The sequence below is a fragment of the Macrobrachium rosenbergii genome, chromosome 10 (genome assembly GCF_040412425.1).
Source record: "Macrobrachium rosenbergii isolate ZJJX-2024 chromosome 10, ASM4041242v1, whole genome shotgun sequence".
In the NCBI taxonomy this organism is placed as follows: Eukaryota; Metazoa; Arthropoda; class Malacostraca; order Decapoda; family Palaemonidae; genus Macrobrachium; species Macrobrachium rosenbergii.
Window position 1 is genome coordinate 27298213 of NC_089750.1, and position 16737 is coordinate 27314949.

At 39.4% G+C, this 16737-nt stretch overlaps 1 protein-coding gene across 18 annotated transcripts in view; it reads left to right on the forward strand.

Annotated features, from left to right (window-relative positions):
* shi (dynamin-1 shibire) overlaps positions 1-16737 on the forward strand; it is a 367093-nt gene that overhangs the window by 127273 nt on the left and 223083 nt on the right. For all 18 annotated transcript variants that reach the window (XM_067110075.1, XM_067110066.1, XM_067110067.1 and 15 more), the window contains exon 7: positions 8409-8754. In XM_067110075.1, coding sequence (XP_066966176.1) covers positions 8409-8754 — 346 coding nt within the window. The remainder of the gene's footprint in view (positions 1-8408; positions 8755-16737) is intronic.

Here is a 16737-nt window from a genome sequence, read left to right on the forward strand (position 1 = left end):
ATTCTCTCGTTTCTTACTTCCTATTTCCACATCACTTTCATCACTCACGCTTCCATTCACTTCTTCCTCCTTTTCTTTCTCTCTTGCCCCTTCACACGTTCCAGAGAACCTGCCTCCAACAGCCCCTTCTCCAAAAACACCCTTGAACATACCTTTCATCATTCCCTCCAACTTTTTATCCACCCTCTCTTCCATTCTCTCTTCTGACTCTTTCATCTCCCCTTTCATTTCTTCTTTTGCACTTCTTAGCATTCCTCCCATCTCCTCCAACTGACTCCTCAACTCCTCATTCTCACTCCTCAGCCTCCCATTCTCCTCCTCCAGCCTGCCCTGGAGTTCCCTAGCCACTCGGAGTTCCTCTCTCAGTTTCTCTATCTCACTCATCCTGACCTCTTACTCTCACTCGACCCACCACAAACAATCCTAACGGCTATTTTACAACAGCCCCACGTTGGGTGCCAAATTTATGTGGCGGAATTCAAACCCACAAACAAAACAACAAACAACACTCACCCTGATCTTCGGTTGCTGGAGATGGATAAAGGCCGCCGTAACAACCACAACCGCAAACAACCACAAACTCAACAAGGAAATACAAAAAAAAGAAACGGAACACACACACAAATAAACAGCACACCAACAAGAAGACCAACAACTCCCAGAAAAGCATACGACAAAAACTGTCCCACACAAGAACCACTGACTGGCACTAGCTCTGACTAAAGACTCCCTCTAAAACCGAAAAATCCTTCACATATTCCACAGACAGACAGCGCCGTAAACAAACTAACGACCTCATCTCTCTTCCAACAACCGAAGCACTCACTCTCTCACAAAACGTTGGGAAATGCTAAATAAAAACAAATTTATTCATCCCTCTATAACACAGTTCTCCTGCGCCTAGTGCACTCTTCCGTCTTACAACAGAGCACCACACTTCCTTGCATCTCTCAACTGTGTGGTCTGCCTCTGCAAAGGTTTCTCCTGTTGGTCAGAGCACAAGGCTCCGCTCTTGTTGTTCTTTACATCTATCATCTGCGCGTGCTTCCCATATATGGCACCCACCTGCGCATGCTTCACCTATCGCTTGCATTTCAGCACCTCTTTCAATTGCTGGAGTTTCTGCCCACAATCAATGAATTGCGGTTTCAGCTATAATTTCCCGTGGCTCAGGAATTGACTTGGTGTTGTGAGTTACTTCCTGATCAGAACTTAGATTTGTTCATTGAACCAGGAAATGTTCAACAGCCAAGACATATGCCTTTCGAGTTGGAGAAATATATTTTGTTGGTGGTGGCTAAGGAGATGCAACCTACAGGAGAAGTTGTTAAAGAGTGAGCTTTGAATCAACCAGCTCTTGGCACCAGTTTTGAAGGATCTTGTCGGCTCAGACTCGGTGGTCAAGCCCCCCTTCTTCTTCTTCTTCCTTGTTGCCAGAGGTATGGGCTGCTGGATCTTCTATGGATGATGTAATAGACTATGGCGCAGAACCTAGTGAAAAGAAGGACATGGCTTTTTTAAGAAATTATTGGTTTTATGTAAGGGGAAGTTCCCAAATTATTTTGCGGAAGTGGATAAGCCTAACACGTTTTCATTTAGGGAAGAAAACCTGGGTCAGTCAGTCAGTCAGTTTTTTTTTTTTTTTTTTTTTTTTTTTTTTTTTTTTTTTTTTTTTTTTTTTTTTGGGCAGGTTTTGGATCAGAAATCCTTATCCAAGAATACTTCCTTATTTCTGCTATTGTATGTGGGGAAAAGGAGAGCTAATTCTTATTCTACTGGCCTTCTTCCTAATCTTGAGGTAGTTTTGGGGAAGGATTTAGCTTTGTTCTCGTTCTTGGATCTGTTGAAAAGGAGAGCAGTCAACAAAGGGAAGATAGTGTTTTCTCAAGCAGAATTGAATTCACTTATCAAAGCTGTGTTTAGAACCTTGGAGATCCTCTTGTTCATGGATGTGTCTGTGGGAGTTATTGATGGTTGTTTACGTGAACTTTCTTTCTAGGTCCCTCAGTACTCTACCCCAGGCAAGGAAGTTTTGGATTTTATTGGCTTTGTAGATGAAGTAGTAAAGGATGCAATGGTTGAGAGCGCACATGCATTTACCAATTTGGTTCTTACAGGAATAGTTGTGTTCTTGTCTAGCCAAGGTTATGGCATTCACAGAAGGCTGCTGTCCTTTTTCAGCCTCAGCTGGATAAAATGTAATGTTCTGGAGCTTTATCAACTGTCACACAGGAAGTAGAGAAAACAGAACTGCTATCTTTGATTGTTAAGCTCAGGCGCCCAAGCTTCCTCCTCTTCCTCACCCTGGGCCCTCTACTTCAGCAGGAGTGTCTTGTTGTGGACAGAATTCAGTTAAACATTTTAGATCTAAGAAGATATTTCGAGGCTCTTCCAGAGGATCTGTTAAGTCGTTTTAAGTGACCTGTTAAGTCTTCAAAATAAGGCTCGGGCACCCAAGCTTCCTCCTCCACTGCCTTTGCTTCCTCGCCCTAGGCCCTCTAATTCAGCAGGAGAGTCTCGTTCTGGAAGGAATTCAGTTAAACCTTTTAGATATAAGGAATCATTTCTTGGCTCCTACAGAGAATCTGTTAAGTCATTTAAGGGACCTGTTAAGTCGTCAAAATGAAGTTTCCTGCCCCCAGTTGCCAGTAGGAGGAAGGCTTTCCCAGTTTTGGGAAGCATGGAAGGATCTGGGCACAGATCCCTGGCTTGTGAAGAGTCCTAAGGTAGGGTCACTTGATTCCATTTGTAAGCCCCCTCCACTGTCAGATTCTCCAGTGCCACTCTTCATATCTCCACAATCAGAACCATAAAATCCTTCAGTTGGAGAACTTGCAGCTTCCAGAGAAAGAGATAATGGAAGAAGTTGTAGAGCCAGGCCATGGCTTATACAATCGCCTTTTCTAGTCCCCAAAACCATCAGAGGATGGAGACCTGTTCTGGATGTTTCCAGATTAAATTCCTTTGTAAGACTGACAAAATTCTCCATGGAATCACTGAGCTCAGTTCTAGCATCCATTTGGAGAATGGACTGGATAATATTTATAGATATGCAAGATGCCTATTTTCACATTCCCAATAAGATGGCATGCAGTAAGTACCTGAGATTTGTTTGTGGGAACAAAGTTTTCCAGTTCAGGGCAATGTGTTTTGGCCTAAGCCCAGCTCCTCAGGTTTTCACAAGGGTTTTGGCTCCTTTAGGAAGGTTGGCCCATTTTTAGGGCATCAAGATGATCCTGTACTTGGACAATTGGCTGATTTTAGCCCTCACATTGGAGGACATTCTGAGGGCATGAGGAATGATTTTGAGTCTCTCAGTTGTTGGGGATAGTCACAAATTTCTCAGCTGACCCTGTGTCCTCCACAGGAGATTACCTATCCTGGGATAGAGATCAACACTGTGAATTTCAAGGTTTTCCCTACGATGAAGCATGTAGATTCTTGGCTGTCAGCTCGAAGAACTTCAAAACTTCAGGCCTGTTCCTGTGAAGAAGTAGTTGTCCCTGCCAGGAGCAAGGCTAAGAATGAGGCCTTTGCAGTGTTTTCTGAGGCAGCACTGCGATTGGAAGATAATCCCCAATTCTCATATGGTTTTAGTTTCCATGGATCTGGAAGAAACTTTTCAGTGGTGGAAAGACAAACCTCATCGTCGGCAAGGATATCACTGTATCTCAAGAACTCAGACCTGTCATTGTATACAGGCACATGAGACAAGGTTGGGGCGTGATTGCAGGTGTAAAGCAACTGGAGGGTCTGTGGACTCAAGAGGAGCAGCAGCTGCATATTAATCTTTTGAAACTATTGGCAATATGGAAAGGACTGCAGGAGCTGGAGGACTTGGTATGCAATCGAACAGTGTTGGTCTTTTCAGACAAGACCACATCGCTGGCGTACCTGAAGCACCAAGGGAGGGACAATGCTGTCTCTTTTTCAGTTGACACTGCAGATCCTTCTATGGTCAGAGAACAAGAACGTCGCCTTACTGCTTCAGTTGGTAATTGTTCAGGAGAGGGCCGCACCCGAATTTTTAGGTTTAACGACGAAAAACGGCAAGAAACCATCAGATTGGTGTTGCACAATGCATAGAAACATGAGGAAACTTTAAAAACAAGAAACTATCACTTACTCTTACACATATAATCTAACCCTAAATCTACTACTACAGTTATAGGGGACCCCCAGTGGGAACCGGGGTTTTGGGTGGGGGGAAGAGGATAAAATGATTTGTAGGGCACTAGCTAACCTAACACAACCACCTAACCTAACCTAGGGCGCCGTATCCCTACCTAGACCTAGCGGGGGGGCTTCGCCCCCCCTGCGACCCCCCCTTAAGGGCACTACCTAACACAACCATCAAACTTAATCTAAAGTGATGCTGCTGGTAGTGTTGCTGTATATACTATATACTGCCACCACTATTATAGGTATACTAAAGATAAATGAAGCTTACCTTAAAGAGTTGGTTGATAAAGATTTGCTGCTGCTTTGAGGAAAACGTGAAGCCGTTGTGATGGTTCTCTGATGTGTAACTTGAAGTAGGAAGTGGCCAGGTACCCAATGAAGTTCGCCTTCCTCCTGCCAAATTTAGGCACTAAATTCTTTACATCCCGCCACTTCCTCTCCACAGTATTGGTATGAGCCTGTGTCTGGGGATCAACGAAATTAACGCTGTGATTAACAGTCAAGTGTTTAAAGCCTTCCTCTGTCAGGCAGTCATATGCTCGCCAACAATCTGAAATAATGGTCGTGCCTGGCTCAATCCTGTCTTTAATAACCGACAGGAGGGTGTCACGATCCTGGGTTTCCACGGGAACCAGGAAAAACTCGCGAGATTCGCGGCAAATACCACCAAATACCCACTGGCCGTCTATTACTCGGCCAACTTTATACTTTCTTTTGCCAAATTTGGACTCGTCTATTTCCACTATGCAATTTTCGCCGCCAATTTTCTTACTGCGGCGAAAAACCCAAGAAATAACCACCTCTCGACAAAATGAGGACCAATTGCATACAGTAGCTTTACCCAATTTGAGCTCGGAAATGGCTACATCATAGCAAAACCAATTTTGCACCCAAAGAACTATAAATTTTAAATTGGTTTCAATGTCCAGTTTCACTTTGGAAAACCAAGTACCAACAAATATAGAAACTTTAAATGAACACCGCTTTCGCCTACGTCCCTTCGTAATGTAAGATTTATCACATCTAAAACTGTGTTTCTTAAAATCTACCCTACAAATTTCATTACAAGTTGGACAAATTTTTCTCTTAAAATTAAATGGTGTCTCTGGCACAAATCCACTAATTTTTCTATATTTCCTGAATACACTTGACAAAATTCACCGTAACTTATGTAGCATTCACTACAAGAAAGTGGACTTTCCTCAACAGGATCTGGAATAGCCGGTAAATTCTGCTGCGAAGAAGTGCCTGCTACGGATTCCATGTCTAAGAAGGAACTGAAATGGCGTTGATGAGATAATGTATTCTTGCGCCGAGAAAATCTTCAAACACCTGCGCCATTGGCCAAAGTTTATGAGGTGTCAAAAAATGAAACTATGATTGGCTACACGCATAAGACGTCATAGTGTACTAGTTTCTCTGCGGATTTTAGCAGTTACACGGCTCATTTGAGCTGAAACAAGACACAGTAAACAATAACAAAAGACTTAGAAAAAATCTGGGAGGAGGAGTAGAGTAGTACGAGTTTGATCGCCGATATTTTGAATTTTATTGAATTTTACCACATTATCTCACTCACATACCACTATTTACACACATTGCTACACATTCTAGTAAAAAAATATTGAATATCACTAATATCTTCATGCGGCCCTCTCCTGAACATTTACCCTTCAGTTTGTTCCTGGGAGAATGAACTTTCTGGCAGATGTACTCAGTCTCAAGGATTGAGTAATAGTGACAGAGTGGGCCTTGCATCTGGAATTGTGCAACAGGTAGTGGAAGCTGTGGGGTTCCCCCTTCATAGACCTGTTTGTAACAAGGTGGAATCATCATCTGCTAGTTGTTTTGTTCACCCATTCAAGATCCTCTGGTGTTGGCAGTATACGCCATGTCATTAGATTGGTCAGGTCTAGACTGTTATGCTATCCCCCCCCCTTTCCTATGATCCATAAAGTCATCAGCAAGCTAGGCATTTGTCAGTTGTTTCATGACGTTGATTACCCCTTGGTGGCTAAGGAAGGTCTGGTTCCCAGACTTGCTTCAGTGGTTGATAGATTTGCCCACACTTCCTGTCAGGAAGAATCTCCTGAAGTAACCAAGGGAGGAAAGGTACTATAACAACCCCCACATGCTGCAGCCGACGGCATGGAGACTGTCCACTGTCTCCTGCGAGCTCGAGGTTTCTTGAGAGTTTGCAGGAAGGCCATTATCAGTGCCAGTAGAGAATCCACAAATCAGATCTACCAACATCAGTGGTTTGTGGATAGGTCCTGGTGCTGAGGTATGGGGTTTTCCAGCACCCGTAACTCTATAAAAAACATCGTAGTTTCTGTTATTTGTCAGGTATGAGAAAAAGTTCCCAGTAGCAGGCATTAAAGGCTATAGGGCCATGTTGGCTTGCATTCTTAGGCACATACGCCTGCATCTGTCTGAGGATAAAGATATCAAAGATGTCATTAGAAGTTTTCAGTAGGAGGTTCTCAGGTGTCTGGTACCCTCTTATCATGGAACCTAGACATGGTTCCGAGTTTCTCTTGTTACTGCCTTTTGAACCTATGGAACAGGCCTCATTGGCAGAACATTCAGTGAAATCTCTCTTCTTGTTACCTTTTTCTACAGCAAAGAGGGTGAGTGAAACAAGCATTGTCTTTAAGGGTAGATTTTGCCAAGGACAAGGCAGTTCTTTCCTTTCAGCCTTTGTTTCAGGTGAAGAATGGTTTTAGGGCTAAGCCCTTGCCTAGTTTGGAATCTTGAGTATGAGATAGATTCCCTTTTGTGTCCTGTGATGGCTTTTAAGTATTTATCTGAATCTCACTAAAGACATCAGAGCTAATGTAAAGAATCTCTTTTGTAGTGTCTGGAAGCCAGACCTTCCAGTGCGTAAGAATGCAATGTCCTTTTTTATTAGGCCCTTGGTGAAGGACTCACATGCAAAATTGGATCCTGATGTATTGTTTACCTTGAAGGCAAAGCTACATGATATTTGAGTAGTGGCTGTTGGGTACACCCAGTGGCATTATAATTCTGTTTTTGCAATGAATTATCTTCACGATGTAGAGATTCAATACGATTTTAGGAGAGCACAGCTCCAATTATGTTTTGTTGGGAAACTTGGAGGTACCATACACATGGTTGAGTGTAGGAAGTATACCTTCATGTCTGTAAGTACTTGTTGCATATCCATCATTGGCTCTGTAGGGTTTTGACACAGTAACCCTACCCTCTCTTCTGCAGAAGGGGGCATCCTCCAAAGAGACCTCAGGTATCTCCATGATGAGGTTCTCGAACTTGTGACAATTCTCTGAAGACGGCAGTAATAGCCGGGGAATTGGATTCGTAGGTAAGCAAATGCTTTTTGGTACATATTTGTATTGTATTAAGTAGCCTTTAAAGGACCAGCTGATTTTCACTGTGCCCACCTCCTTTTTAAATGTGTGAATCAGCTGTAATGGAGAGATAAGGTTATTTTAAAAATATAAATACTTAATTTAAAAATAATTTTTTTAAATACTTACATCTCCATTATATCAATTGCCCTCCCTGCCTCCCACATTCAGTGGACAGAAGTAGACTGACTGGCTACAGGTGTTTTGTGCCTATCGTTCCCCTGGTGGGGGTTGGGGTAAGTAGATGGATAGAAACAGATATTCATAGAAAACCGAGTGCTCTCATTTTTTGTTTCAATTTGTTGAACTACCGCTGGCGTGGAAGTAAAAGTTATACAATGGAGAGGTAAGTATTTTAAAAATAGATCTTAAATTAACTATTTAAATTTTCAACTTTTTCTTGTGGCTCAATTATAGTTATCAATTTGGCAGATGTGTAACAATTATACTTGCAATTTGATAGTAAGTGCTACAAGTTAGTATACAATGGACTGACTGTGCGTAGAGTAATGTTGAAAGTTGTAATGATGACAGTATAGATTACATTGAAGATTTTACAGATATTTGGTTTTTTGTCTTCACTACTTTTTAGCTGGAACTTTTTAGTCATTTAATGAGTCCCTTTCAGCTTTTAATCAATAGGTGTATGTGAAAATGTGGCACAGTTGAAAAGATTTTGGAAGTCATGTCCCCTAAGCCTCAGTTAATTGGTCACAAGCATGTACAGTATGTAGTAAATGTAACTCCTAAAATTTTTTTTTTTTTTTTTTTTTTTTTGTGTAAAGAGGTCTTAGGTGCAATTTAGCCTTATGTCTTACACTGTTTTATGTTCAACAGAATGATACAACAACTACAGAATGACTTCGAAAGAGCAATAGAAGGGTCTGGCTCTGCAGCGATTAATACAAATGAACTTTCTGGTGGTGCTAAAATCAATAGACTTTTCCATGAACGTTTCCCTTATGAAATAGTACGAATGGAGTTTGATGAAAAAGAGCTGAGAAGAGAGATTGCTTTTGCCATCAGAAATATTCATGGTATTAGAGTGGGTCTCTTTACACCAGATATGGCATTTGATGCCATTGTTAAAGGACAGATAGCTCGTCTAAAAGAACCAAGTTTGAAGTGTGTGGATCTAGTTGTGCAAGAACTGACAAATGTTGTACGGGCCTGCACTCTCAAGGTAATTACTCTATTGCCAAAATATTGTTGGAGCCTAATGACACATTTAAAAAGTTAAACATTTAATTGCCATAGCTGCTACTGTTTTAAGTATACAGTGGACCCCCACCAATTCGCGGTTCTGGATTCACAGCTTCACCTATTTGTGGATTTTTCTGTTATAGTACACATTATTTGTGGAAAATTTGCCTATTCGTGGTGTTTTTCTTAGAGAAATATTCACAAATTACTGTATTTTCATATTTTTGGGACTAAATACACTTTTTATGATAAAACTATTAAAATATTCAGGTATAAGCATTTTAAGAGTTTTTTTTTTTTGGTGTTTTGAACTATCAAAATAGGCAATTATAAGTGTTTTTAGAGGGGTTTCAAGTATTCGCGGATTTTAACCATTCGGGGGGATAGTGGTATGCATCCCTCGCAAATACTGGGGATCGACTGTACTGTAATTGAAATAAGACTCTTAGCATATTAGGAGCCTTTTTTGAATTACAGGAAAGCTGTGAAAAATTTAAGATCAACTAATGAAGGTTTCAAATATTGCAGAAACTTAAAAGATCATATACAGGTTTTAAATATTGCAGAAACTTATTAGATGAAGACAGAAAAATAATACTGTATTAAACCATTCTTTTAATGTGTTCATTGGCTCATGTAAATGTTTATCCTGAGTATCACTTTGTTTCCCATATCTGTTGTAACATACAAGTTATGGCTTTGTATCTCATTTCTCATTTCCTTAAAATTAGGAAATTCACTTGGAAGTAGGTACAGTGTACTGTAATTTGATGGTATCAGAACGAGAAATATTTTTAGTTAGAGGTGGAATCATATGCTTTGCCATGCTGTATTACATATACAAGCTTTTTCCATCAAATGGGGTCTATGCTTGACTTGTTGTCAACCAAAATATTTAAGGCTTTGCCCCTGACTTTTTTAAATGATCAGCCGTCTTTAGTGCAGTGTGCTTCGCAAAATATTTGTTTCATTACAAACACATTACGTAATTGTGTGTTGCCTTATTTCCATTAATTGGGAATCCTGTTCTCACTGGACCTCTATTAGTAATTTTCCTAATGTGCATGCTCTGTACTGATAATCCTTACTTTTTCTTAGGACTTGTTACAGTCTATTGTACTTGAATATCATGATTTCCTTTGTAAAAGCAGTTCTTAAAATTAGTCATTTCACATTTTCTTTTTCATGTCATTTTATTTCCATGTTTTATTTGCATTGTGATTCCATTATTTACGTGTATGGTGGGATGTTGTCTAAGATACCTTTCCCCTCAGAGTTAGTTGAAGTAAAGTCAGTTTGCATCCTTTTTCCCCACTTCCTTCATCCAGGGTTTTTGGCTTTGTTGTCTTTATGTCCATAGAAATAAAATTTTCTTTAGGTTTTCAAGCTGGATTAGACTTTGGTTTACATGCCTGTCTTGTCTTTTTATTTTAGTATGTATTGAATTTTGTACTGGGTAACCCATAAATTTTCAGTGCTCAAAATGTATTAAAAGAGCTGTCGTAATAGATAGGAAGGTCAAGGAAGAGGTAAAACATTTGTTACCCTAAGGGTACACTTGACTGAAACAAGAGTTGAAAGGGCATTGAGAGAGAGAGAGATGCAGTTGTAGGGATAGTCATGGCTGGTACCACCATCTTCATTGCTTCCCTGAGGAACCAGGGAGGATTAAAATTGGATTTGCTTTGCCTTCTGGCTGTGAGGATCCTTGTTAGGATGGAAAAGCATAGTTATTTTAAGAGCAATAAAAAATTTATTCTTTCACTAAGATGTCTCAAAAAAACTGGCATACTTATTTTAAAAAGTAAAAATGCTATATTTACCAGTGAACTAAGACTTACAATGGGTTTATGAGGATGTATAAGACCTGTACTATTTGAGGCAGAAACATGGTCACTAATAAGGTGAATAGTGGAGATTTTGATAAGGTATAATCCTAAAATTCATGGCTGGAGTTATGTAGGAAGATTCTAATAAGAATGAGCAATTCGTAAGAGATGGAGTCCAGGACCTGGAAAAAGCCCCCGATTTCTCAAAGATTGAGACAATATTGGACTCTTGATGAGAAGAGTAACAATTGGTCAGAAAAGCAGTGCAGACTTTTTTTTTTATCAGTTGACATGCATACTTAGTTGTAAATCAAATTAATTTAAGCGTTATTGTTGACTTTCAAACTTTGCTGTTGTTTACGTCGTAAATTTTCCATAGTTGTGAAGACTGCTGGTTACGTAGTCCAAAGTTGTTTATTGATTATTATAAGTTAGCCAGAATGTTTTTTTTTTGTTTCACTAATTGAAGAATTGGTAATGTTAATAAATTAGCTAGAATGTAAGGGGTAGCTGTGGTCCCTTCAGTTTTTATAAATCCCATATCTAAAAAGTTTTTGAATGTGTGAATTTTTGTGCTGGAAGTGATCATCTGTTCCTTAGTTTGCAGTTTGACTTTCGGAACAGTCAGGGCACTTGTGATGCTCTTCAAACAGAAATCCCTAAATTATAGTCCTTTGATTGGTCATGAGTGCTGTCTTTGACTATGTTAATTGTGAAGCCCTTGTTTTCAAACCTGGACAGATGGAAGTAGTGAATAATTTTTTAGTATTACTGATTTTTTAACTAATAGGTTGCAGAGAAGTAGTTGTTGATTAATAATATAATCGTTGTTGTTCTCCACAGTAGTGTTGTTGGCCCATCACATTTTATATATGCAATACAGGCACTCCCCAGTTTTTCAGCACTTGTCTAGCAACAAAAATTGTCAATTTTCGGTGCCGATACATACCTAACAGAGGTGCTGATAACTGAAAATTGGCAATTTTCGGCGCTTATCAAGTGGCAATAAATCCGAACAATCTCTGAAAATTGTCGATTTTCAGTTACCAGTGATTTTTGCTTATCGTCATGCCGTCAGAACGGAACTCCTGCCGATAACCGGGAACTGCCTGTGTGTGGTTTTACTTTGCTGCAAATGCAGAAAATGCTACTCATTGCATTGATCCCAGCTCCTGAGTGTAGACCTGTCATTGCTGAATCCCTCAAAGATAAGCTAGAATTAGTATATGGTCCAGATTATGGGATGAAGTTAAACCCTAACTGAACTTGAGTATAACTGTTAACAGGAGTAAGATACTGGATTCTCTGCACTCTCCACCAAGATCTTTTCATTGGCAGTTTGTCTTCAGATACATGCAACTTGTCTTGATTGGTGTCATTCCTGATTGCAAATTCACTTTTTGAGAGAGAGATCTGCTTTTTCTTCATTTGCACAAAAAATTGGTATACTGAGGTGGTCTTGCAAAACTGTCGGATATGTCTGCCCTACCAATTCTAATTCTTCCATGTTTCAAATATTGTAACTGTTTGGTCTTTAGCAGAAGACTTGTTGTACAAGATCTTTAGTTCTATCAATTTTTTTTGTCTCCAATAATGAAATTTGACACCGTCATTCAGGTAGCCATCAGCCATCAAAAATTTATAATCTTCAATCATGAATTGAATCTCTGACACCATCATTTAGGGAGCCCATCATACGTACTGTTTAAGCTCATTGTGCATGCTGTGAAAATGTGGTGAATGATCTTGGGGTCCAGTGTTTTGGCTGTCTCCCAGCCCGAGAAGAACCCTAAAAGAGTTCAGAGGTCTGGTTAAACAAATCATTTATAACTAACTAACTAAAGTAGGTACATACAGTATCCCTTAATTCTGGTCATCCTTTGTATTCAGATCTTCCCCAACTGTGCCATCCACCACAGTGCTGGATATGCAGTTATTTCAAACAGTCGTGCATTGTCTTCTGGTAGATTCAGTATTACACAGCTTCATTTAAATAACTTACCTGGTAATTGCATAGCTATAGTTTCAACTCCTGCGGCAGCTTAAATTAAAAAAGTCGCAGTAGTGCTTCTATTGTTGTGTAGGTGACTATCCCCGCCCACTATTGGGGAACAATAGGAACAACAAAGCAGAAGAGCTCATTTCATTTCTGCTGGCCTCCGCCTAAACATTGGGTGCATGCAGCAGCTTATTTTGCTTTTTATCGCTTTTTTGGTTGATTTTCTCCAGGATTCAGTGAAGTACTCATACTTTTGCATAGCCTTCAAGCTTGTTAGATTTAGTTCAGGTTTTCTGGCCTTTTTTGAACTTAATTATGTTGAACTCTAGTTCCTCCAGTATTGTTATTGTAGCGAAGGATGCAAAACTAAACTTACGAAAGCTGCTTATGACTCGCTTAACGATTTGTTCCAATTGCCGGGGGCAAGTGTGTAATAAAGAGCAAACGTGATGAATGCAAGGACTGGGATGATAAGAAATGGAATGGTTTAGAAACTCTGACTGGATAAACTTGAAAGGGATAGGAAGAGAAAGGTGGCTTCTAGAGCCAAAAGTGGGGCTTTATTTAGCCTAGAATCTACTTCTGATCCTAGTAATGTAGGTAATATTACTATTCCCTCTTCTCCTGTTCCTGTCTTGTCTTCCATCACCAGCCCTCCTACTACAGTATTGTACCACCTACTCCTGTGCCTGGCTCCCATGCTTCTGACCACGATCGCATTGCCAGTCTCGAGTCCAGGTTCGACCAGAAGATTAACCTAGTGGTGAACACTGTCGCTAAATTACGGGCATCCCTTAATGTCCTAGTGGACAAAGTGTTCGAAGACAAAGTGAACAGGGACAGTTCAGTGTTTGTGGAGGAGGTGGCTGTTTGTCCCACTGGTTCTCCTAGACGAAGTTCCCTGTCATACTCTCCTAAACCTGGGAGAAGACATACTGGAGGTCCAAGGGAAGCCAGTGCGGTTTGCCCATGGGTAGTCGCCCCCTCAGTCAAACCTGTTGACCGCGCCCAGGCTTCAACAGACAGCCGTTGGAAAGGCATGTCTGTGAATGTGTGTTGGTTGTCCTCTGGTTCCCTGACCTCCTAAGGCTGTTAGTAGACTACCCAAGGCTCCTTCTGCAAAGACCTTGTCTACTCAGACAGCCTCACAGCCTCACTTATGACATTTTCATCAAGAATTATCCGCTCTTGCTCCAAGACAGGCTTCAGACTGTCAGGAAACTTAGCAGAGCAAAAGGCTTTTCAATGCTAAGCTGCAGAAGCTATTGCAAGATGTAAGTGTCAATCGACAGTATTCCACAGATGGTGTAGCAGGTGTAACGTCTCATCTTCTCAGACATCTGTGACTCATATCGCAGATTTTCTGCACTATCTGAGGTCCTCTAGAGGTTTGTCTTCCTTTACCATTAGAGGATACAGGACTCCATTTTTAAACATAGACCTGGATCTGTCATTGAACCAGGACCTTAGCGACCTCATCAAGTCTTTCGACACTTCCAAACAAAGGAAGATTGACTCTGTCTCTTGGAATCTTGGCGTGGTTTGGAAGTGGCTAGTCTCTTGGAATCTTGATGTGGTTCTGAAGTGGCTAATTTGCCCTTCTTTTGAACCCCTTCGTTCCTCGTTACTAAGGGATCTAACTGAAAAGACACTCTTCCTTGTTGCTTTGGCTACTGCCAAGCTAGTCAATAAACTGAGGCCATCGATAAAAGGATAGGATTCTCTCAAGGAGTTGCAGTCTGCTCTTTTACTCTTGGTTTTCTGGCCAAGAACGAGGTACCATCCAAAGTCTGACCCCGTTTTTTTACTATTAAGAATTTGATGGAGATCCTTGGCCCAGAAGAAGAAGAGCCCTTTTCCCTGTCAGGGCCATAAGTGATTATATGTTATTTTAGAAGTTATTCATTATTTTATTTTTATTTTCTGCGTTAGTGGAATGGTATGGGCATTACAAAATATATAAAAAGTACATGTTTAATTTTATATGACTTTTTATAGCGAAGCATTCTTTGTTTAAAAAGTACCTGTTCTTGTTGTGACGTCACAGGAAGTGACGCCATAGGATGGAAATGGCGGGAGGGAGAAAAATGTAAACAAAAGTGGGCAGGAGTGTTGAACAAATGGTGGCAAGGTAGAGAGAGCTCTCTGAAGGTTAGGCCGATAAAGATGGGTTGTAAGTTTGTTGTGTGGTTTTTGTTGTCGTAAGCTGGATTGTACTGTATAGTGAAAGAAGAACAATGTGAACAGGTGGGTGGATTGCATAGTTGAAGCATTTTTGGACGGGTTAGGCGAAGAAAGATTTTTAAGTGGTAGCAGAGGGTTAATTCACAATAACTAAATTAACGTCACCTTAAAGGAAATGGATATCCATACTCTATATTTCTACACATTTCATAACCTTTGATTACCCGATATATTCCCAAGCAACAGGTAAAAGTTATGTAGCCTATAGGCTACATTAGTTGGCACATAAGTAAAAAAATAATCATTAGAATTATCATACTAATTATTGTTATTATATTCAGTATATGAAACCTATTCATATGGAACAAGCCCACAGGGGCCATTGACTTGAAATTCAAGATTCCAAAGAATATGGTGTTCATTAGGAAGAAGTAAGTGGAAGTAAAGAGAAATACAGAAAGAAGAGATCCTACTTATTAACCCTTTAATGCGAAGCCCTATTTACAAAAACGTCTCTCCGTATGCCGGCGGCGTTGGTGAGTTAGCGAAGCTGAAAAAAGTTTTTTCAAAAAATCACAGCACGCTTAGTTTTTAAGATTAAGAGTTCATTTTTGGCTCATTTTTTTGTCATTGCCTAAAGTTTAGTATGCAACCATCAGAAATGAAAAAAAATATCATTATCCTATATAAATATTGGAATATATGACAGTGAAAAAAAAAACTCGTATATAATTGTATACAAATCGCGCTGTAAGCAAAACGGTTAAAGCTAATGAGTTAATTTTTTTTAGTTGTATTGTACACTAAATTGCGATGATTTTGGTATATAACAAATTTTAAAACGATCAAAGCAAACAGACAAAATGATCACAAATGATGAATGAATTCGTAACGCGAGAGTGTAAAAAAATGTTTTTCAAAAATTCACCATAAATCGAAATATTGTGCTAGAGACTTCCAATTTATTGCAAAATGAAATTAAACGATTGAATATTACTAGAATGTAAGAGTTTTAGCTTACAATTGCGTTTTTACCATTTCGGTCGAGTTAAATTTGACCGAAGTTGAAATTTTGGCAGTTATCGTGATTTATGTGAAAATATTTCAAAACTGATAAAAGCTACAACCATGAGGTATTTTCTGTTGTATTCTACATGAAATTGCGCACATTTTCATATATAAAAGTTTATGTAACGACTAATGTAAAACGATGCAAACATTACGACAACATGACGAAAGAATTTCTGAGATGTTGGCCGAGTTACCGACGCAGGCGTAAGGAAATTTTTTTTTTTTTTCAGAAATTCACCATAAATCGAAATATTGTGCTAGAGACTTCCAGTTTGTTGCAAAATGAAGGTACATGATTGAATATTACTAGAATGTAATAGTTTTAGCTTATAATTGCGTTTTTACCATTTCGGTCGAGTTAAAGTTGACCGAAGCTTGAAATTTTGGCAGTTATCATGATTTATATGAAAATATTTCAAAACTGATAAAAGCTACAACCATGAGTTATTTTCTGTTGTATTCTACATGAAATTGCGCACATTTCCATATATAAAACTTTATGTAACGACTAATATAAAACAGTGCAAACCTTACGACAACGTGACGAAAGAATTTCTAGAGCGGACGTAAGGAAAAAGTTTTTTTCAAAAATTCACCATAAATTGAAATATTGTCCTAGAGACTTCCAATTGGTTGCAAAATGAAGGTAAATGATTGAATATTACTAGATTGTAAGAGTTTTAGCTTAAAATTGCGTTTTTTACCATTTCGGTCGAGTCAAAGTTGACCGAAGGTTGAAAATTTGGCAGTTATCGTGGTTTATATGAAAATATTTCCAAACTGATAAAAGCTACAACCATGGGTTGTATTTTGCTGTATTGTACATGAAATTGCGCACATTTTCATATATAAAACTTTATGTAACGACTAATATAGAACA